This window comes from Leucopleurus acutus (genome assembly GCF_964270905.1).
Source record: "Leucopleurus acutus genome assembly, chromosome: 17".
Classification (NCBI taxonomy): Eukaryota; Metazoa; Chordata; class Mammalia; order Artiodactyla; family Delphinidae; genus Leucopleurus; species Leucopleurus acutus.
In genome coordinates this window covers 36,018,740-36,043,266 of record NC_139159.1, presented here as the reverse complement: position 1 = coordinate 36,043,266, position 24,527 = coordinate 36,018,740, and the positions used below count along the sequence as shown (strand labels likewise).

The 24,527-nt window shown below is 45.9% G+C and overlaps 1 protein-coding gene across 1 annotated transcript; it reads right to left on the bottom strand.

The window, feature by feature from the left end:
- Nucleotides 1-1,952: 1,952 nt before the first annotated feature.
- Nucleotides 1,953-12,041, bottom strand: LOC309973989 (metabotropic glutamate receptor 7-like; the record flags this gene model as incomplete). The annotated part of the gene is made up of 2 exons (XM_082858446.1): nt 1,953-2,239; nt 11,523-12,041. 2 exons carry the CDS (start codon nt 12,039-12,041, stop codon nt 2,204-2,206), a joined length of 555 nt encoding a protein of 184 aa, XP_082714572.1. The 3' UTR covers nt 1,953-2,203.
- Nucleotides 12,042-24,527: the final 12,486 nt, after the last annotated feature.

Genomic DNA, 24,527 nt, shown 5'->3' with positions numbered 1-24,527 from the left:
AACAGTGTATTTGCTAACAAGATGCACTTCCTGTGATAATCTTCTCAACCAGCTATCAAGAAACAGGAAGCAAAGATTCAAGTAACAGTATGTTCCTACTTATGAGGAAGGTGGGACAGCACAGTTGACACTGGGCTTAACTGTTCTGGAAAACGTGGTCCCAGTAGGCATACACGCTGGTACATTTTCCCCACCTACCAAATACAAAAGAAGTATTTCATTTCCATGTTGCTCTTCAAAGTTCCACCTCATTCGTGCCTGTCATTCATCCTCTGGCCTCTTCCTGTCTCCATTTCTGTACAGAAAGGTGCTGAGTCTCTGCTCTCGGATACGAAAAGGGTGTGTTAGGAGAGGGAGCCATGGTACCTCGATGTCTTTTTTTTTTTCATCTTAATTCTATTATGCCAACTCCACTGAACTTAATTAGAGTAAATACAGAATTACACAATTACCCTCTGTTCTATTCTTCAGATGTTATATTTTGATAAAATTTACGACATGCTGCTCTCCCCTTGAACACCAGATGAACACTAGAAATGGATGTGTGTTGACATAAAATCTGTTATAATTACAATTCAAGTATAGCTTACATAATGATAGTGTTAACATAAAATTACAGATGTGTAGAGACAACGTGGTCATGCATTTTTTAGTATAAGTACATGCTTAGACCAATATCTGTTAGCGGAATGTAGATGGAAGAGAATTTTGGTTAAGCCACAAAGGCTGTTTAAGGACTTGCAGATAGCTAAGGGGAACTCAAAGACCAGTAAGATAATATTTCCCCTGTCATGTTTTCAATTGCAAAGTGAAGGGAAGATGTGAAAGTAAGTACCCCTATGGAAATTACAAGACAAGTACATTTTTTTCCTTGAGTACCTGGGTAAATGCTTAAATTCTAATGTATATCAGTGATGCAAATTTTCAACTGAGTTTGATAAATCATAAAATAATAATTATACATATATGTATATAAAACTGCATGGAACTAGGCAGTTCAGAATTACTTCTAATTAAAGAGGTACCCTATAACAACTAACTTAAACCTTACAAAATATGGTTCCAAGTACCCTATCAGAGTGAAAAGCAGGAGACTGAAAGGTTTAGTGTAAATGTTTGTAGTCATGGTGTCTTAACTAAAACTACTGTGTCACAAATACTATTAAAATAATTGTGACATTTTATTCACTTTTACTGCAAACAACAAAACAAACTATAGGTATTTTTTCATTTCAGGTAATTATTTTAGCTAACAGTTATTAAATGTTTTGAGAAGACAGAGTGCTAATTGCATTACTTCATTTTATCTTTAAAATAGCGCTTCCATGTAATTATTCTTAATATCTCCATTGTATTACAGTGTATCTCTAGTTTAGACCTTTCTTCAGAACTGCAGACTTGTGTATCCAACTGTGTACTCAGCATCTCTACTTGGATGTCACGAAAACATCTCAAATCTTATACCTCCAAAACTGGTCTTTAATCCCCCAAACATGCTCTACCCCAAACTTTTTCCATCTTAGGTGACAGTAACCACACCCTTCCAGTTCCCCAGGCCCTAAATCTCGAATTCACCCTTGACCCCCTCTTCCTTTCCATTCTTGCATTCAATCTACCACGAAATGCTGTCACAACCTTCCCAATGTGCCACTTCTGAGAATTACCAGCCGCTAGCAGCCTGGTGCAGGCCACCAACATAGACCTCGAGGATCCTGTAGTCGCCTCCCGAGATTCTCCCTGACTCCACTCTCTCCCCACATCCTCAAGACCACAGATAGAGTTATGCTTTTCAAACAAGAGACAGTTCATGCCACACCTCGGCTAAAATCCTGCCCCTGGCTGCCTACATTTAGAGTAAAAGACACAATGCATGTGATGGCCTCCCAGGACTTACCCAATCCATCCCATCACATATCCGACCTCTAGCCCTCCTGCTGTCTCTTCCTCCCCACTGACTAAGTCAGCCAGGGTGGCCTCCTTGATATTCCTCCAAGCTGCCCGGCATATTTCTGCCTTAGAGTTTTGGGACTGGTTATTCTTGCTCCCAGGGAGTGGTCTCCCCATCATACATTCTGACAACTCCCTCACTTCAAGTCTTTGCTCAAATGTCAACTTATAAAATCCACCCTGACTACCCTATTTAAAATCAGAACCTACCTGTACACTCCTCCAGCACTCCCAACCCAAGCCTCTTCAGTGAGCTTCACATCCTTTTCCTTATCCCGTAGCGCCCATCAACCTTGTGACAAAGCATAGAATTTATTTATAACATCCGTTTCCACACGAGAGTGTAAGGAGGGAGAAAGCATGCAAGAAGGAGCACGCAGGCAAAGGCTCTTGTCTAATTTATTCATTGATACGTCCAAGCATAGAGAACAGGAAGATGCTTGATAAATAGTCCTGAAAAAGATACAGATGAGGAAACTAGTAGTAAAGCTCAGAAAGTTTAAGTAACTTCCTCAAGGTTCTAGAGCTAGAAGAGGGTCACAGTAGAATTCACACTTGGGGATGTCTAACTTCAAATCTCTTAGCCTCTCTGCTATCTTTTTTTTTTTTTTTCTCCTTCTTTGCGGTACGCGGGCTTCTTACTGTTGCAGCCTCTCCCGTTGCGGAGCACAGGCTCAGCAGCCATGGCTCACAGGCCCAGCCGCTCCGCAGCATGTGCGATCTTCCCGGATCGGGTCACGAACTCTCAACCACTGCGCCACCAGGGAAGCCCCTCTCTGCTATCTTAAGTCCATGCAATTCAGGATTTGTTTTAATCAGTGCCATGGAAATTCTCACTCCACTGAATAGGATCACTAAAGTGTTCTCTGTCTAGATTTATATATATATTTTCCATTTAAACAAAGGAAACAGAAGAGGGGAATTCATCATGGGTTATTGTGGTAGTTTTACAGCAATTTTAGCAATAATGACATTTAAGTAATAGTGATATTTAATGATAGCATAATAATAATAAAATAATAGCTCTTAAATGTATTGAAGACGAATCGCATGCTAAACTCGGTGCTAAAATATTTCCATGTATATTTTGTGCAAAATCCTTATGAATATTCTATCAGATGAGCTTTATGTGTAACTCCACCAGGCATACTTCTCTTATTCCGCTTTCAAAGATAAGGAAATTGATGAGAAGTGTGGTAACCCTTTGATCAAGATGAGACTGGTAATAAGTTGCGAGTATGAATTTAAATTCAGGTCTAACTCCAGAATTTGATTCTCAATCCATACATGAAAATTCTGATAATTCCTTTGATAAGGGTATGTTCTCTCCTGGAAAACATCCCCCATTATGTCTGCCTGTGCTCATACCTTCAGGACACAGTCAAGTTTGAAACATGATAAAAATGTTTAAATAGTGTGCTTTAATAAATGGAAATATCTTCATCTAAACAATAACACAAAAAGGCAGGCTCAGCCCTTTGAAGTGGCTTCGTTGCTATCTTCCATCCAGAACAAGAGAAGGAATCAACAGCTGCAGAGTAAAGAAAGCATGAAACCCAGAGATGGAGAATTCTGTAAATGACCAATTACAAGACTATTAAGCCACACTTTCATAGCAAGAGGCAAAATATTCCATTAAACTGAAAATTCTTCTACCCCTCACTCCAAGGCCCACACAAACATTAATGTTGCATTTATTAGGATGTATTTCCTGTGCTCGATCAACTTGACTTTCAGCAACTGTATTAATACAGTCCTTTTGCTTTGCACATATATCTGAATGATGGATTCCATTACTGGAGTTTTGTAGAAAGAGTGGAGTGAATGAAGTAAAGTTTGGGAAGAGCCATCATAATCCATAATGATGGGCACTGAATCAGAACAAGAAGAAACCTCTCTTCTCATTTATTCGAATGAAAATTCTACTATATATTTATTGCCTCTGTACAGGGCCATGTGTTGAATAATGGAAAACAAGCATCTTTCATTTGGAGGTAGGATTTGTGTGCTCAAGTTTCGATGGGCCTGCAGAACTAATCTTGTTTTAGAAATGAAATAAAATGTAATTTCTTACTGTAAGTAGATGTGGTTAAGCAACTGGCAACTTTGATGTCTTTAAATCACTGCAGTTTCGGGGTAGGCAAATCTATAATTATTTCGAGCACTTCTTTATTGGTGCAAAAACTGAGCAGTGTACATAGTGGTCAACAACCTGGGCATTGTCAGACGACTCTAAGTTTGAATCTAGACTTTGCCACTCACCAGCTATGTGACTTTCAGCTATGAGAATCACTTTCTTCAGCTTTACACTGTGGATTATTATATGCCCTTTGTAGAACTACTGTAAGAACTAAATGTATATGGGCACAGTGGCTCATAGTAAGGGCTCAAATTAGTACTGTGGTCACTACTAGTAGTACTGAAAAGAAATTAGAACCTCTATTCTCATAAAGTGGGATATGTGTCCCTTTATCACTGTAATTTCATATTATTTTACTTTTGACCTTATAATTTAATAGCTTGATCCAAAAACATTTAGCAGTGAATATAATTGAAAGAAGGTTACTTGTCAAACATGAAATACTGTAGTATCAAGTGTGCTGGCACAATACTCTTCTCAGATAATCAACCTGTAAAAATATATTATTGTCTTCTTTTTAATTAAGCACATTGAACATATATATTTACTGTGCCAATTGGCGAAAGGTCCATTAATTAATCAGTCTAACTATATGTTGCAATAAATGTCTTCTAAACATAATCATATACGTATTTTATTTGTTGGAAAAATGTGTTTGAGGTTGTGCTTTTCTGCCTATTTAAAGTAAAAGAGGGTGAGAAGTAGTTAGGCTTAATGTACTTTGTACTCCATTATGCCATGAAAATGCTTCTGTGCCCTGGAGACAACAACAAAAGATTTGCTTTAATGACAAGAATCAAGTATGTTCTAAAGCTTCCAGGTAGGAGGCGTATAGGTTGCAGTTTATATCAGAAGTCTTTGCTCTCTCTCTCAACTGCATCTAGATGGGAAAGATGTGGTCACAAATGCTTCAAGGTGATATAGTAAATGTTGGAAAAGAGGGGGGTAGGAGGCAGAGTTTTGAATATCTCAAACCTGAGCTAGAAGGATTTTATTTAAAGAAAATAGCGGATATGATTTTTCACTTAAGGAATGCCAGTCAGCAAACCTGACATTAATGTAGGAAATTAGCTCTTTTAGCTATGATGCTTTCAAATGCACGTGGCTGAAAACAAATTCAAAATAGTCAAAGGAAATTTAAAAACAAAAACCAAACAACAACAACAACCTCAACAAACAAGTACTAGAAATTCAGGGATGCAGCCATATTCAGATACAGTTGGATCTGGAAGTTCCAGAGTATCAGCAGGGTTCCAGCTCTCTCTCCATCGCTCAGCCCTGCTTACCTCTGCAAGACTTTATTTTACAGAAAGTCTCTTCTTGTGCTGGATGGTCACTGGGAGTCCCAGAGTCATATCTCCCCAGCTTAGAAATTCCAGAGAGAAAAGACAATTCTTCCATTTTGCTCTGAGACAAAAGTCCTGGGGAGCAGTCTGATAGACTTAGCCGAGGTCAGATGCCTACCCATGAGCCAATCACCTGCTTTACTGGAGTTCAGTCCCTGGGCGACTCATCCCCGGGGCTCATGAGGAGGCAGGATGGCATTATCTGGCAGTTCTCCAAGAAAAGCCTGCTGTTTTTGTAAGATGAAAGGGGAGAGGACATGGATAATGAAACCTGTATCTGCTTCTGTAAAATCCACAGAATCTTACTCCCTGCCCTGTGTCGATGACCATGCAGTAAGCTGACCCAGGAGGTCATTTTTCCCACAACAGTCTTTATATATATGACTAAGGAACACACTGGTAAAAGAATATGGGAGAAAGTCTAAGTATGACAAGTCAGCTAGACTGATATTAACTAAAAAAGCTGTGTGAAAATATCCTTAAAAAGTTGCCCCCAACTCACTCAAAGTCCAAAGTTGGAGCTGGAAATACAATGTCATGGAGTTTGGATAAGAACAGGTTTTCTCCAAGCTGAACTATGACACAGAGATTAGAGACTTCCAGAAACTATACTTTTTCAAAGAAAAAACATCACATGAGAAAAATGAGGCCTAGAAAAATTAAATGACTTAAGCTAATTAATGGCAGGACTGAGACTACAGTATACTTTGTGTAATTGGCTACGGTCTTTTTTTTTGTTTGTTTTTTTGTTATCACTTCAGAACGAGACAAACTTAAAGAAAAGAAACACAACCAAAACTCAGTGGTTGGAAAAGAGATGGATGTGAACGCCCACTTGTTTCTTACGTATAAAGTTACCCCTCGCAGTGTTTTGGAGGAGAAAACGCTGGCTCTTCCCAACGTTGGTTACATACACAAAGATTCCAAAGACAAGACAAGTGCTTTGCAAACAAAGTAACTAGAACCAGCTCAGGCTTCCCCGCGCCGGGTCCTACGTTCCACGGTCAGAACCACCAACTGTATCCCCCCGGGTAACAAGGTGATTTAGGAAAGCTGGCGCCTTCAGAGAAGGGAGAAAACTTAGCCGGGAAGAGAGTCAGGAGAAAACTTGCTCAGCTTCTTGCTGGGGTCTGAAACGATCCCAATAGAGTCCTTAAACCCCTCAGGTTTCCCCAATCAAGCACCCTCGCCTCCAACCTGGGCCACCCCAGATCTGACTATAAGACGACAAAAGTCTGCGGACGCACGAAGAGCTGACCACCCCACGAGAGGGACCTACGCGCGGCCGCGCCCACTCACCCGCCGCTCCCCGGGAGACGGGAGACCAGCCCGGGGTGCAAGTCCTGGGAGTGGCCGACTCGCCCCTCTCCGGGCCCGGCTCCAGCTCACCTCGGCTCGGCCCGCCTGGGCGCCGCCATCTTGACCACGAAGGGGGCCTCGCGCCGGAGGCCCCTGAGCGGGCGCCCTGAGCGGAGCCGGAGCGCCGGGGAGGCCCAGGTCGGCGCCCTACGTCCCCCGCGCGCTCGCGCCCCGTCCACGAGCGACGAGAGTCCCGCACGCAGCGCCCGACCTAGGCTTCCGCGGAACCGGCGCCCCGCGCAGCCCGCACCGCGGCTCAGGCGGCGCCGAGGGCGGCCCGGGCGGAAGAGCGGGCGCAGGGAACGCGCTCGGTAACCTGGCAACGCGGAACAACCCGGCGTCTCCGGCGAACCCCAGCCCTCTACCGCGAAGAAGCACGGACCGCCGCACCCGCCGCCCTTCCCGCGTCGCCCCTCGGTCGCTCCGCCCGCCGCTGCCCGCTTGCTATGGTCTTTTAAATCCATGATACAACGTCTATATGTAACAAATCTGTTAAACCCTAAATGTTTATGATATTCAAGTAATCCATTATCTGAATTATTCTTGAAGATAAAACATCCAAAGACTTCTTAATTGTATGGGTATGCATACATAAAATACACGTGGAGGTAACTTCAAATATAGTATGTGCCTGTCTCTATTCCTTCCCTCTCCGCTCTTTTAAAAAATGCCCCTTTAAAAATTGCCCACTCACCATCTGTTAGGTAAATTTGCTGAAACACAGTAAATGTGGAGACAGAAATTGTTATAGAGACTATTCCAAATGGCACTGACACCTGTATTTATGAAATTTTTAAAAGGGTAACTTAGAGTTGTTTTTTTTTTAAAAAAAATCCCACTGTAGTAACACCACATCATCCTAGGTGCCCAGTTCTATCCAATTACATAAGATGGAGAAACAGAGAGAGAGAGAGAGAGAGAGGAGAAAGAGAAAGAAGAAAGGAAGAAAACCAAGTACTTATGTATAAAATGTTGCTGCCAGTTTGAGATTATACTCAAGCATCAATGAACAGAAGGAAAACACTTACAAATTTACAAATGTATTTCATTTATGGTATGAGGGACACAGGTTTAGATTTGCAACACGCTCCCACAAGGGTCAAATTGACCACTTTTTTCTATCTAGTTGCTCTTGAGAGAACAAAACAATTGAAACAGATGCCATTCAATTCCAAGTCTATAGCTTAGACCATGTCACTGCACATGAAATATTGTTCATTCAGAGTCAGCACACAGCAAGAGTAATTTATACTCTCAGAGTGTTTGCTCTCAAGTCAATAGCAGAGAAGCCTTGAATAAAAACGTTCCCATTACTTTCCATTGTAATAGATCTTACTTATAGCCCATGAAACAGTGGTCAGAGGAGATTTATTCTTTGTCCACCATATTATATAATCTCTCCACTTTAAGCCATCCCCCACTCGGCGATTATTTTTTAAATATGTTACTCGTAGTCAATATTAATTTACATTTAATCTTTCTTAGCATTAGGAGAGTATTATTTTGTACAGGCTCAGAAACAAATCTCCCGAAATTCCTCCCTGATGCTCCCTTCAGGCTGAAAATGCATTGCAGGGTGGCTGCAGTGACTTAATTCTAGTTGGCAGAGCCCTGGCCACACACTAATTTCATTAGCCTCAAACTCCTGGATTTGAAAGATCCACTGAATATGATTCCTGTCCTCTGACATGTCACTTACTAACCAATTCAGTGTGCATACAGAGGAGAGAAAGGACTTGCTCAGCTCTGGCCCACCGGCAGGCAGATGAGAATTCCCAGTCAGAGACACTGTTTACATCTGAGTGGTCATTCTTGCCCGGGTCCTCATTTTCAGGAAGGAAGTTCAATCCAGGCTTTGCTGGCAGCTGCAGCATTTGTTACATCCATTACTAGCTCCTTGTTCCTTCCTGCCCCCCAGTGCTTAGCATCCCCCATTTCAGTCACTAAGTCTTCCTTCCTCCAGCCTAGAAGCTTACCTCACCATAAATTTTTATCTCAAATGATAGGTTTGGCACATTCCCCACAGCAATCCACAGGGACTGGGGAAAAGAAAACTCAAATCTCTGGAGAGCTAAGAATTCAACCATTTAGAGGAGTTTCTTTTATACAGGACAGTCTTCATTGAGCTGAACCCTGCAATCCCAGAGAAGATTCACCTACCCGTTCTTTTCCTCTTTCCCTAAAGTGACTGTGTCTTTGAACAAGGGGTCTGTGTTCCACTATTCTCTCTATTCATTTTGCAGGTTTACAGAGGCTGGGAAACTGGGGGCTGGACTTACATGCCAGGAGCTTCTAAGATCACACGCAAAAATAAGGCTACTGGAAGAGATTGTTGGAATCTATCTCTGTATATTTGAACATGGACAGTGGTTAACCAGGATGCTCACACCAAGCTTATATCCAGCTTGCAGCACAAGCTACAAGTTGGTGCATCCCTCCTACTACCAGCCTCTTCTCAATAAATGCAGGTGAAAACTGGGGGCTCTTTTCCCTCAGCTGTTCAATCCAACATGAATAGTTGCAATTTGCAAATTAGAGGAAAATGACAGTGTTTTCTCTGAATGGTTTTGGTCCCAACGCACACTGCTAATGCTGGCATTCAGTTCCTTTCCTTCCCAGCCCAGGGAACGGGGGAACTAAGCATAAGGCAAGCGTTCTCTTTTCTTGCAAGTGCCTCAGATCCACACACCAGAGAAGGAATCAGCTCCCCCTGGAATCTTTTTCAGCAAACACAATCCTTCACCTAGTCTGCAAGCTCTCTCTTGACTTTAAGATTTCACTCTTTTTTCGACAGGCAGGCCCATCTGCAAGCTCCCAAGCTCCAAGTGAAGGCACCAAAATAAGTTTTAAAATGTCAAACAGCAAATGTGCCTTCAATCCCCAGAGCTCCAGTAAAAATACTGTGAGTTGCCCCTGTGTTTCTCAGGTGACCTCTGGCCTCATCCTCCCTGCAGCGCTGCCTCCTCAGGTTCTCTAGTTTAAGCTCAGAGGTAAAGGAAGTGCTTCTGGGTTTTGCTTACGACAACCCAGGCTCTTCCTGAAAGCATTACCTCAAAGTGAAGGCTGCCCAGAAGCACTTTTGGCCTTGCAAACATCTAGAGGTGGCATACTCAACAGGTGCTAGGGATGCTCAGAGGCTCAGAGGGGCTATACCAGGCTGCAGCTTTAGACAGGCACCCCTCCTTCTGGCACAAACACAAACTTCATACTCCTGGGTGCTGATGTAGTGACAGCTTGAATCTCACAAGGAGTCCCCTCCAGAAACCCAACATGCTTCAGGAAAGGCACTTGAGAGGGAGCCGACTTTTTAGCTACGGGGAGCATAAGGGTCAGCCAGAACATCTGGAGAAGGGACTAACTGAGCTTGGGTCCTACCAGGCAGGGAGAGAGCTGTGCATTAGGAAAGGATCACTTCAAGACAGAGATGAACAAAAAACTTGGAGATAGGGGTAGAGAAGGAAAAGAGAGGCAGAAATTGAAAGGGAGAACATAAAAACAGAGAGACAAAAAAAAAAAAAAAACAGGGAGAAAGAGACACAAAGAGAGAGACACACAGGAAGAAAGACAGAGAAACAAGAGAACCCATAGTCACGCAGACCCTGAAACTCAATTTCTTCATCCAGAAGCCATCCATCTATACCCAGGGCGGCACAGGAGCCGTGGGGCCGAGGCTGCGGGAGCAGGCCGTGAGAGAGCACTGCAGCACCGCCCACCGTTCAACGGGCCCGATCCGCCGTCCTCGCATCTTCCGCCGTTGCCCGCCTGCACCCGGAGCTAGAGGACCGCCCGGCCTTGCGCAGCGCACCCTACTGCCTCCCTCCAGGCGCCTTCTTGTCTGGCTCTGAGAATCGTCCTCAAAACCCAGGACTGGGGTTGGGGGCTGCGTTAGAGAGGTCGTGGGAAAGGATGGGCACAGGGTGGGTGCAGAAAAAGCGACTGTGTCTCGCAGTTAGCATGAGCTCACCTCCGGGCTCTGAGCTGGCAGGAGTAGAAAGCTGATCGCCCGGCTCCTGCCAGTGGCCGGATCGCAAAGGCAGTTTAGACGGTGCAAACAACTGCCCAGAGCAAATCACCTGGGGGCATGTCTGCGGGTGGCTTCTCCCCGCTTGAGGACAGTCCCCACGCCTTCCGCCCCATGCCCTCGCAGAGATAGGTGACAGGTCGGGAAATCCAACCCGAGCGAAATGGGCAATTCACGTCCAAATGTAGGTGAAGACCTAGCCTTCGGTTTAAGAACTGCCTCCCTAAGCTCTTCTCGAAATTTTCCAAGGCAGCTGCAGCTTGTCGGGCGGCTTGGGGCAGGGAAGCTGGGGAGTTGAGAAATGCCTAGTTTCTAGGCGTCTTCTCATCTTTCATATTCCTTGCGCCTAAGTGGCTCTCACAGGAGCCCGGCACTTTTACAAGCCTGTTTTGGAACCATATTTCACTGGAATGCAAACCCATTTAAATCATCGCCTTGTTTTTCGGAGACTGTTTCTTGTCAATGGGGCCATAAATCCAGAATGTCAAGCCGGATGGAGTGGAGCGCGGACAGGGGAGAGATGGAAGGGAAATGAATCAAGCAGGGCAAGTACCTCCTCGGGTGAGGTGGGAGGGATTCGGCAGGATCTCCAGGGTGGAAATGAGCGAAGGCTGACCAGACCCCGCACCCCTGGAGTCCAAGCCAGCCTTCAGGATAAAGAGCGCGGGGAGCTACGGCGCGCTCTGCCCCGGAGGGAGCGCCCCCCTACCTGGAAAAGCCTCAGGATGTTGGCTACCATGATGGAGACCGAACTCCCCGAAGCCCCAATCACTCCAACTACTTTCTCGGGCTTGACGAAAACCGGAGGCTCGCCGTTGGTGCAGCGCACTTCGGAGGTGTCCTTCTGGATGAGCGCCTGGACGAAAGTGAGCGACTGTTCGAGCGCATAAGTGTCCCTGGAACAAGTGTCCAGGATCCGCGCTCCCAGCGTCACGTTGGGCAGCAGGTTGGGATCGCTGTTGATCTGGTCCAGGGCGTAGAGCATCGCTTCCAGCCTGTGGATCCCGTTCTCCCTCTTGATGTCGCCGCAGGGCACTCCGCTGGGACCCTTCGCGTGCACCGGGAACAGCCCCCCGAGGGTGACGTCCCCCTCGACCCGAATGGAGTGCGGGGCGTACATCTCCTGGCCGCGCGCCGCCGCCGCCAGCGCGCACAGAAGCACCTCCAGCACGCAGCAGGGAAACTTCATCAAAGTCAGGGCGCGGAGCAGCTTCCCCAACTGGACCATACTGCTCCCGCGGCTGCGGTGGTGGCGGCGGCACTCGAGGGGACGGTGGCGGGCTCGCCGGAGTCCTGGCCCCTTGGGGTGAGCTCCTCCGGGGAAGCCCAGGGTCTCCTGCGGGCGAGGAGGGTAGGGGCGCCCGGGGAAGGGCAGCCGGCGAGGGTGGGGGGTCCCGCGGCGCCTGCCAGCTTGGGGCGCCGTGCGCTCTTGGGTTCCCCGGCCAGCGCGCCGCGCTCGAGCTCGCGCTCGGTGGCTTGCAGCTCGAGCTCTCCAACAGCCCAGCACTGGGGAGAGAGCGAGGATGGCTATCGCTTTAAATGCGCGTTCGGCTCCCTCTCCTCCTCCGCCCACTCCCTCCCACCCTCGCTCGCTCTCAGGCTCTCCCCACCCTTCCCAGCGCCCACCCTCCCCACGGTTTTGCATCATCACGCAGGGAGGGGCTGCGTGCTGAGGTAAGGGGGGAGGGAATGGGTGGGCGGCTGTGGGGGGGGAGTACCTCCGATTCGGAGTTTCGAGGTCCCCAGGGAATCTGGGGATTGCAGGTCGCAGGCGAAGGCTGAGCTCCTGCTTCGGTCTCACTGTAGAAGCCGCTCGCTCGCCCGCCTGCACCCACACGCACATTCTAGGCACAGGGTGGCATCAGCCCCGGACAGGGCGGTTCTAGCTGGGGCTGACTGCTTCCAACCCTGAGGTCCGGAGCCGGGACTGTCAGCGCCGGGAGAATGCGAGGTAGTCGAAGGTGATGCCGCCAAGCATGAAGGGTAGTAGGGAGACCCCAGTCTGTACTGCTAATTCGTCTGTGCCAGTTTTTCCTAAGAAAAACACACATACACACAGGAGGCTGATTGATGACCTAAAGAACCTTTACGCAGAGACTTCTCCGGGGCCAGGCACTGGGCTAGCCTGTAGGGAAAGATGCCAACAAGAAATGCTGGGAATGGAAATGCATCTTTGGTCTTCAGGGGTTACTGTGGCCGGAGCCGGATGAAGTAACCCTGGTCTCCAGTAAATCTGTGGCGGATTCGCTCCTTTTCTTCCTTTCATCGCAAGAGGTGGAACAACTGAGAACTCTGCAGAGCGCACTTTCTTCTCTGGCGCTGACAGGTGTAAGGCTCCCTCCTGCCCATTTCCAGAGATGCTTTTGGGCTGATGTCAGGTTTCCTCGGGCAGGAAATAGCAAGAAAGAGGTGGCAGTAGGAGGAGCAGACAGAAATCTCCCCATCGATCCAGTGATCCAGTGATCCATTCTTCTTTTTTTTTTTTTTTTCTGGCTGAAGATTTGGGGGGTTTGGGGAGTGGAATCAGGATGCCAGAGCAGGTTGTAGTGCAGTTAGGAAGCTGTTTTTCAAAGGTGTCCCCTCCTGCAGGTCCAGCCCAAACTTGGCCCATTAAAGCAACAAGTGGCCCTAGTTCCTACACAAGGAAGGGCAATGTATCTGCCCTTGGTGCCCACGTGTACTGCTTATGGTGGTCTCTACTCTTGCTAGCCTTTCTGTTGGAGTGCAGCGAAACTGTCTTATACAGAATTGAGGGCGCAGAGAAAACCAAAACAAGACTATACTTTCTGTTGTAATGTTAGTGTACTAAAGAAAAATGTCCTTGCACATAAACAAAACAGCACACACACACACACCTAAAAAGTCAGAGGTTGGGAAGTTGGTTGTCTCTTCCACCAACCACCTGTCTGACCTTGGCACTTCTGTTCCTGTGCCTGAGTTTTACTTTGCCCATCTGTAAAATGATGACATTGAATTCAATGTTTTACAGGTTAACTTTTAACTTTCAAATCCTCTGTTGAAATAGGTCATGCACCTTTGGCCATGGTGTTCTTTTTAGACCAATATCCTTTGTTGCTTTATGTGTAGGGCACCCATTTTTTGATACCCAAACAACACTTCAAACATTTCCTGGTACAGAGGATTTTATTTTTTTTCTTGTTGACCACCCATTTATCTTCCTTCTAGGGAGAGTCCAGTCCATCACTTTCTTTTCAGACATGCCCCTCCTCCAGGTTTCAATACTTAAGGTTTGAGGAGGAAAAAAACCTTCTGGCTACAGTGTTCAAGGAAGGGAATAGAGGCTAACAAGAGTTATGCAGGGCTAATCCCTGGACTTCTGCTGGAGTAACGAGGTTGATGACATAGGGTTACCACTGTCCAATAGACAATCCGTGCCGGAGTTAAAAGAAAAAGGAGCCTCCTTCCTCTAAATGCTTTATGTATATCTTTTGGACAATGTTACACTATTTGATTTTGTAAAAACATACCATTTTACTGCCATCTTCAAGAAAAGTGATGTAAAAACTATGAGAAGCTACCCCTGTATACAATGTGATCATCCGTCACTCATAAATGTGATGCCCTGCTATATAAGTGCACACCTTGTGCAACCTTATGCTGTGATGCGCCCGCCCCTTCCAGCCAGCCCTGGAGCTGCGAGCGTATAAGCCCGCAGCTGTGCCAGAAGCTCCCACATAAACAGGGAAATATTTGGATCCCATAATGAGAAATACCAGAGAGGAGAAAAGGCAGAGAGAAGAAGGGGTGGGGAAGAGAGAAAGGGACCTGGTTAAAACATGTGAACTCCTGGATCCACATGTGCCTGAAAGATTGCCTCTTTCTTTTCAATTATATAGTATTTTATTTCTGTTGTTTGAAATCAAAATATCCTCTTGTAACTCACCTATTCTGCTATTCAATACATTGGATCAAAAAGGCTGGAACAATCGAAATAGATATCCTGGTAAGGCAGCATTAGCTAATTTGGAAAGGGGGAAAGAAGCAAAGCAATAGAAAGGCATCCTTGGGAACACAAATACTGTGATCCTAGTATTTAGGCATCAGTACCTGAGGCTATATTTGATAGAGACTGTATCCTTATTTAGTTTTTAATTTAAGGCTATTTAGTTGGCACTTGGTGCCAAAAAATATATTTGAAGAGCTGTGTTACAAGTAATAACACTTGATTTTTCACCTGCCCATGTGAAGATCTATGTTCTCCTCTTCCATTTCCAGGTCACAGCTTGCAATTGCTCAACAAATAGTTCTTGGCTGACTGTTGAATGTTGCCTTATTCTGTGTTCTCTCTTTGCTCTCCTCATTCTCCCCAAACATCTGGCAGCAATCATTATCTTCTTTTTGTTGCAGTCATCTGCGTGCATGTTTTATTTCCCTTGCTAAGCTGGAAGATCCTTGAGGGTAAGGGGCTAGGTATTATAAGGGGCTAGGTATTATTTATCTTTTTACCTCGGACAATGTTCAGAATGGTGTTTTGTACCTAAGAAGCACTCATGTGTTGAATGAATCAGAATTGGTTTGCCATTCCCCACTGCCTTTATCTCACAATAACAGAAACATAAAGTGGGCAGAGCAGAAACGACGGCAAATAAATTGTCCTCTTAGTCGCAGAATGCAGTTTCTAGAACTTAAAGAATAATTAGTAGATTTTGAAATAATTTTGTTCTACAAAAATTTCGTAAGATTGAAATACTCTAACCTTAAAGCTCTCGATCAACTCTAAAGGAGGGCTTTAATTGGCTCTTCCTGAGTCTAGTGTTTATTCCTGGGCCGATAACTGGGGCCATTGTCATAATAGAAAGTGTGATTTGTTACCAGAGAAAGAGGAAAGTGATGCTGGGCTTGCAAGATATTTATATCTTCAGCCAGAGTGCATAGGATCTGGAACTTAATTGGTGACGCAGTATTTGTTTGAGATTATATGAATGAAAAATCTTTGTGTAAGAGTGATTAATCTAAAACTTGGCCAGTCATTGTCCTAGTGTCATATTAAATTGCAGGAGAATCTAGTTTTAGGCACAAAGATCATAAATATAAAATGTGTTTCCAGGCTTGGTTCTGTGTAGTCAGTAATCTATACTCACCCACTCATTAGTAAAAATGAAAGTTAAGGACTCAGTCCTAACTTATATGTTTAGCATTGTATTTTGCTAACAATCTCAGTTTTAGTTTCTTTGTTCTCGTCTGTCCATCATCTTCTGCAGAAAATAATGTCTCCACTTTCAATTCCCTGTCTATTTAAATCCAATTTGTAATTTATAAAGTTGTCCTCCTTAAGGGCTGCTGCTTCTGCCACAGTAATGTACTCTGGCCATTATTATACTCTTCCATCTTTCATGGAGGTCTCCATCCATAGGTTTTGTTTTCATAGCTTTTTTTGTTTTGGCGGTACGCGGGCCTCTCACTGTTGTGGCCCCTCCCAATGCGGAGCACAGGCTCCGGACGCGCAGGCTCAGCGGCCATGGCTCACGGGCCCAGCCACTCCGTGGCATGTGGCATCTTCCCGGACTGGGGCACGAACCCGTGTCCCCTGCATCGGCAGGGGGACTTTCAACCACTGCGCCACCAGGGAAGCCCTATACTTATGATTTTATATTTGCTTATTTACTTTTGTCTCCACCCTCAGCTCAAGAGAGACTATATTCATCTGTGTTAATCACTGCTGTGTTTCCTGAACATGCCTATAAATCATACTGAAGAATGGTGCCTGAAATTTGGTAAGGGATCAATCAATTTTCTTGGCTGGATGAAGAAATGTGTTCATAAATTAATGAACAGATCTTCGGGGCTTCCGACTTGAGGACTAATGGGAAGAGGATGGCAAATGGTTGGGACAGGGTACTGCAAGAAGTAGTATTTGGAGTACTCTGATAGCTATCCTAACAGATAAGATTGTGTTCATTTAAGTAGTTCTAATGAGAGAGCTGGGAACTAGGGACACACAGCATTAAGGTTTTTATAATGCATTCTGTAGAGTTCTTTTTAAGTCTGTACAAATATCATTGAAAATATATGCATACATATACACCTCTGTTACTTTACTCAGCGCTTTATGAGAGTCCCTCAAGGAAGGGGTAGTAGCAACTCTCAGTATCCTTCCTTTATGATGAGCTTAATTTATTCAAAGTTACATCATAATTTATTTGTAACTGTGAAACTAGACTTAGTTATTGAATAGACCCTCCCTAGAAACGTATGACATTAATAAAACCAACAAAACTTTGTTCAGTTTCCAATGATAGACACACTACAGACTCAATTATGGGCCATCCAGTTTAATGAAGGGAAGAAGTGATTGAACAAATATAGAGCAAACAGAATATGAAGTTTTATCCTCCATTAATATTAGTAATGGATAGTGTGGGCTCCAATGCCTTCAATATAGGTTGAGACCATCATCTCTGTGTCATGGGCAGGGGGATGTTCAGCCAGGATGTCTTTCACTGTCACTGAGAAAAATTTCCATAATATATAATGATACCTACTGAAACTGATATGGGGCATTCGGGTAATAAGGAATCCATTAGCATATTTTTCCGGAAGCCTTGACTACAAAACGAAGACAGTAGATTTGGACACTTTCAGCCATGAAGTTGTTTGGATATTCATCTTTATGCCTAATGAAATAAGCTTATTTCATCTCTGCAGCTTCCCATACCATTTTCCCACCTCTGTTTTATGTTTGGAAAGACTTTTAGAAATTGAAAGTCAAGTTAAAAAGTGAGTGACAACTTAAATGATATACGGAATATTTTGCTGACTTACAAGAGCATGCAGAATTAAATATGACCCAGTTCAAATGTTTATTTTAACGTGTATGTTGAGGTGGCGTTTTCAAGGTGCCAGAAAATGAGAATTCACCTTCCAGTGTGTGTTACCAGTTCTGTTCATTGCACAGAATCATCTTCATAAAACATACTGTTTTCTATGTACCTGGTATATATCTCAATTAGTTTGAAGAATTTCTCAGATACCTCTTAATATGTAGTGCTCCAATTCCAATCTTGCCATGTCCTGTACCAGTGACACAGCATACAGGAGTTTTATTTCTCTTTATTTCTCTGGGTTGTTCAGAACCCAATGAAAGAACAATGGAATGGGATCCAAGAGATCAGGGTTCTTGTCCCAGATTTACCATAAAATAATTGTGTCCTCTTGGGAAAATTATAGTCATTCTAGGTCCCTTTTCTTTACTTTGACAGAGCTGCACTAGATGACCCCAAATAATATAGCGCTCTTTCAGTAGTCGCTTAGATGTTATTGGTATTCTGAAACAAATGAAGACAATGACACATGGAGCTGTGCAACATCTCTGTAACTCTGTTGTCTTAGAGTTGCCTCCATTTTACAGATGATAAGATGACTGTGCATAGAAGTAGATGTTTGGAACCAGCGGTTCCAAAGTAAGTGGAGGTAAACCGCAAATTTCCTTCCTTCCTGAAGCTCACTTAGCCAAAACATAGGCTTCTGAATATTAAGCTGTAAAGCATATTATCAGTACATTTTAAAAGAAGCTATTCTTCTAGGATTTCCAATTAATAGCAGGAGGTTTTGAAATTCTTAAAAGATCATCTAATTTTGTGAGATTTACAGCTCTATTTTCCTGTCAAGCAAGTTGTATTAGTGCCAGACAGTCATCTGAGCTTCTGGATGCTTCTCTGAACCTCTTGAAGTTTTCTTCTTGCTATCTGAAATTCATGCCAGATAAGCCTTTTTCTAGAGCGTATGTACAGACTTGTGTATTTTTATATAGGAAAGCGATGCAGTGAGTCAAGTCGGGGGTTAAGCCCTCATTCTCAGAGTGGTATTGAGCTCCTGGTGAAATATAATCATCATTTCCTCAGAATCGAAAAGCAGTTATCTCAGGTGTATAATCCCATTAACTATTTATACATTTACGTATGATACATGGATTTATTGTACCTATGAGTTGTGTTCTCTTTGGGAAGTACAAAGCTCTTAGAGACAGAGGTTGTTCATTTTTTGCTTTCCCACAAATACTGTGACCCTTTGAGCAGGAAGGTCTATATTTTACTAACATCTAGAACCAGCAGTTAACACGGTGTCGAAGATGTAGTCAATAAATATGAAATAGATAAATGAACACATTTTTATGTAAGGGCCAGGACATGGACAAATAGAAATTTTTCATTTTCAGTCACAAAGCAACAACAGACATAAAAATGATACAGACAACAAGTGCTACGGTCATTCAAAGAAGGCATAGAATAGATAGAAGGATCTCCTCTATGGCACAGGGAACTATACTCAATATTTTGTAATAACATCTGTATGGGGCACCTGCTCCACACCAGGCCCTATGACAGGTGCTTACATACTTTCCCTCTCCCCCATCCTATGGGGAAAGTACCTCTGCTATAGATTGAACATTTGCCTCCCCCAAAATTCATATGTTGAAATCCTAACCCCCAAAGTGATGGTATCAGGAGGTGTGGCATTTGGGAGGTGATAAGGTCATGAGGGTAGAGCCCTCATGAACAAAATTAGTGCCCTCATAAAAGAGACCCCGCAGAGGTCCCTCGACCTTTCTGCCATGGGAGGTTACAGAGAAAACACGCCAACTGTGACCCAGGAAGAGGATACTCACCGGACTGTGAATCTGCTCGCACCCTGATCTTAGACTTCCAACCTCCAGAACTATGAGAAATAAATTTCTGTTGTTCATAAGCTACCCAGGCTCTGGTATTTTGTTATAGCAGTCCAAATGGATTACGATCACCTCTGTCCTTAGGTTTCAGACCCAGAAACTCAACTTTGTAGAGGTTACGAGGACCCTAAAGCCACTCAACCAGGCAGAGGCAGATTTGAAATTTAAGTCTCCAATTCCACATGTAAGTCTATCAGACCCTGTCTCCAGACATGATGTCATGAACAAGAGCTAATGCAACAAAGAGTTTACATGCAGCAAAACAATTAGCAAACAAAGTAAGAATATAGTAGACCGACTGTTTTGGTCACCCAATAGCCATTCACCACTCTTCCAGTTGAACAGAAGCCATGCCCCGTGGGCACATTCAGCCCTGCTGTTTTCACTTCCCAGATTTGAGGGGTAGGAAATTATTATCCCTCCTGGCCATCAGCACCCTGACCTCTACCACCCACCGGACCAGCTTCAAGAACAGCTGGATCCACCTGTTCAAATGAAACAGGTCTGCTCTCTGTGGTGTTGGCTTCTAGTTCAAGCAGCTCTCCCCACATGATAGCAAAGCTGGCTCCCAGCGGTTGCAAGCATGAATCCTACCAGCCTAGCAGTCCCAACAGACACCTTTTAAGTATTTTTTCCCCAAAGCTCCAGTTAAAAGTCCTAGGCTGATTCCAATTTGACCTGCTCTGGACAAACATTTTCTTTACAACCAAGAAGGCTGCCAGACACAATACAGGATGCCCGCCTCGTTAAAGCTGAACTTCAGATAAACAGTAATTTTTTTAGTAGAAGTATGTTGCATGCAATGTTGAAGACACCGTAAAAAGTCGTGGTTTTCATCTGCGGTTCAGCTTTAACTGGGCGCCCCGTGTGGGCTTTGCCGGCTGTGGTGGGCGCCGCGCTGGGTCGGCGGGGACGGTGGGGGACTGTGGCCCGAGCCGGGTTGCACACCCAGCCCACAGCGTGCAGGGAGAGAGGGGCAGCCTCGTCTCCGCTGCAGGAGCTGAGACGGGGAGAAGGGGAGCGCCCCAAAAGGAAACCAGCTGCCCCTCCCAGGAGAGAGGAGATGGCTGTTCAGCAGCCAGAAACAGCAGAGGAGCCAGAGCACAGAAGCGGCGGCCTCTGAGGACGCGGCGCACATATTTCTGGTGGGCGAGGGGCACGCGGGCCGGTCCGTGGGAAAGAGGGAGCCCGCGCCGGCCCCTCCGCCTCCCGAGCCTGTGCGTTTCCCTAAAAGAGCAGCAGCTGTACAAACTGACGGTTCACAGTTGTGATAAATCGCCTTAGGAAAGCACTTCGATTAAAGTCACATCTAACTAGAGCACAAGAAGTCATCCCTGAACAAATCAATTGCGAGAGGGGCAGCTCTGGGCGCGCACCCACCTCGCTGCTGTTTTGCTTTCCCCGCAGGACGAGGGCCGCTCACTGGGTCGCGGGGACAGCGCGCTGTCTCAGCTGGGGAAGAGGCGCTTGCTCAGGACACATGCAAAACCCAAAGTGTGAAAGGAGGCCTTTATTCCATTCCTTTGGGGGATTTCTTAATGACGTAAAGCCCAACTTGGTTTCAGATCTGCCTGTCATTTCCGTGACAGAACCTTCCTGGGGGGGGGGGGTCCACCAGCAGCGGGGTGGCCAGGCGCCACAGGGCTGTGCTCTCCTTCCCAAGCCAGTTCATCTCCATCTGTAGCATTTTCAGAGAAACTCTCGGATAGGTTTTCTCCAACAGGTTCTTTTTCCTTCACTTTATAAAGTCATTCTCCTGCACAAAATGAACGGCCTGAAGACATCACTGAGCCTCTTTTTCTCCCAGGGTCAGGGCCAGCACGGCCCCCAGACCACAGGGGCGCAGGACCTCACAATGGGCTTCAGGCCTTGCCCTCCCCTCCCGCCCCTCCCACCCCGCCCTACCCCTCCCCTCCTCCCCTGCAGAAATCACATCCCTTTCTCCAGACTCCCCACTTCAGCTTGACTTCCAGCAGATCTTTACCCTGCCAGTTAGTAATTCAGGACTAATTAGGTGATTGCTTTCATTTATGGTAGCAGTTGTGGGGGGGTGGATGAAATGGCTTTGCCCCTATTCTTGTTGGAAAAATAAATTACACCCACTGTCACTTGAGATCTTATTTTCCCCCCAATCAAGCAAATTAGCAGCGTGGTTCATTTTCCCAGCATTCACTCCTGAACAGACGGCAGTGCCCTGGAACGTGGCTTAGAGCTGTGTGGTCAGTGCAATTGTTTGGGGCTGTTTGTGCCGACAATGAGAAGAGAAGCCTGTCTCCGGAAAGAAAAGTGGCCCTTGTCTTGCTTAGGCCAACGAGCTGCCCAGAGCGCTGCCCGCCTGGCTTCTGAGGAAGATGTACACCGCCATCTAGTGGATATGGGGGCTCACTGCAGTGTGCTCGTTCTCCCGCCTTTCCTTCTGGCCGGTAAGAACAAGCAATAATGCTTCTTGTAAGTTCCTAAAAATAGGGGAGGTCTTATATCACCAGGAGTGAAATGTTTGCCTCAATGTCTGTAATGAAAGTGCAACCCCATGCTTGCACAACGTCTGTCTTGTCAGTAGCCCTCTTTCATCCCGATGTTTAGGTCCAAGACAAGATCCTCATTGTCTGAGCGATGGGTATCTCTCCGAAGCTGGGTAGTTCTCCCCTGTCCCAGGTAGTGTGGGAGGAGACAGTCAGCACCTTCATAGACGCCTTCATCTCTGCAGCCTCGCCATCACTCCTCATCTCGCCCACAGCAAGCCCGATTCCAAAGTGCACAGGGTAGAGGCGTTCGAAAGTTGGCTTGTTCAACCAGGGGCATTGCCACTTCCCAGAGGGAGCCAGAAACACACCCATATCCTAAGACTCTTTTCAGTCTTGGCGTTGAGCGGGTTCCCACTCTGTCCCCTGACTACACACAAGTCAGTGTCTTTTTCCTTTCCGCTCATTCTACCTACATGAAGAGCACGTTGATCTCCCCAGTTTTAACACAGGAACCATGATTTTCTTGGGTTTTGTGTATGGTGGGGGGAGAGAATGGGAGAGAGAGCAAGTACATCCCAATATGGAAGGGCTTGGCGCCGTGGTTCTCCACCAGGGGCAATTTTGCACCCAGGAGACATTTGAAAGTGTCTTGGGACACTTTGGATGGTCACAGCTTACGCGAGGCTAAAAGTCCTTCCATCACAGGACAGGCCCACAGCAAAGAAGCATCCAACCCCACCCAGCAGTCGTGCTGAGGCTGAGAAAGCCTGGTTTAGGCTCGCAGATATCGCCCTCCAGCAAGCCGGTTGGAACACTGATTGTCCTCAAATGGCCCACACTGCAGAGGCTGTGGATAGATAATGCATCCTCTCCCAAGTCAGTACTGACCGCCGTTTTTCTTCTTTTAGACCCTTCCATTTTAAACATAATTTAGCTGTCTCTTTTTTTTCCCTCTGCTCTGCTGAGAAGAGAAAGGATTGGAAAGGGGGAGGGGAAGGTGACAGAAAAGGAGGATTAGAGGCCTGACCTGTTTCTCCTGGAGAAGCTGGGCACATTCCTCTCTCACACGTGCTTTGTGACCGAGCGGGGTACAATTAAAAGCATAAAAATTTGCTTGTTATTCAAGTCAGGCATTAGTCCGGGTAATGGCGTGCTTGGTGTAGACATGGATTTCCTTGTTCGGAGCTAAGCACAGGACTAGCTGAATTCTCCATGGAGAAATCTTGATTTGTTCAGGTCTTTCATGTTTTCTACAGAGAAGGGATTATGTCTTCCTAAAGAGGGGCGTTGCTTAAAAAGCTACAAAGTGTAAGAAAAGGATTTAGGGCAGAGGGGCCTGTGGTTACGTAGTGGAGGGGTACAGGGAATTTCAGAGCCAAGGATTATTTAAAGCCATAGAGTTAAAAAAATCATTGCTTTAGGGACTTCCCTGGGGGTGCAGTGGTTAAGAATCTTCCTGCCAGTGCAGGGAACACGGGTTCGAGCCCTGGTCCGGGAAGATCCCACATGCCGTGGAGCAACTAAGCCCCTAAGGATAGGTGCCAACTGGCACTCACCAGCCCGAGAGGTTTGTCTGCTCAGCCGCGGGGGCGAGCGGGGCTGCAAGCTGAGGATCGGGCTTTAGTCGGAGCGCAGGGAGAGGACTGGGGTTGGTGGAGTGAACATAGCCTGAAGGGGTTAGTGCACCACGGCTAGCCGGGAGGGAGTCCGGGAAAAGATCTGGAGCTGCCGAAGAGGCAAGAGACTTTTTCTTCCCTCTTTGTTTCCTGCTGCGCGAGGAGAGGGGATTGAGAGCGCTGCTTAAAGGAGCTCCAGAGACGGGCACGAGTCGTGGCTAAAAGCGCGGACCCCAGAGACGGGCAATGAGACGCTAAGGCTGCTGCTGCCGCCACCAAGAAGCCTGTGTGCGAGCACAGGTCACTATCCACACCCCGCCTCCGGGGAGCCTGTGCAGCCCGCCACTGCCAGGTTCCCGGGATCCAGGGACAACTTCCCCGGGAGAACGCACGGTGAGCCTCAGGCTGGTGCAAAGTCACGCCAGCCTCTGGCGCCGCAGGCTCGCCCCGCACTCCGTGCCCCTCCCTACCCCCGGCCTGAGAGAGCCAGAGCCCCCGAATCAGCGGCTTCTTTAACCCCGTCTTGTCTGAATGAAAAACAGAGGCCCTCCAGCGACCTACACGCAGAGGCGGGGCCAAATCCAAAGCTGAGCCCCTGGGAGCTGTGAGAACAAAGAAGAGAAAGGGATATCTCTCCCAGCAGCCTCAGAAGCAGCGGATTAAAGCTCCACAATCAACTTGATGTACCCTGCATCTGTGGAATATATGAATAGACAACGAATCATCCCAAATTGAGGAGGTGGACTTTGAGAGCAAGATTTATCATTTTTTCTCCTTTACCTCTTTTTCTGAGTGTGGATGTGTATGCTTCTCTGTGAGATTTTGCCTGTATAGCTTTGCTTCCACCATTTGTCCTAGGGTTCTATAAGTCTGCTTTTTTAAAAAATTTTATTCTTAATAATAACTTTTTATTTTAATAACTTTATTTTACTTTACTTTATCTTCAT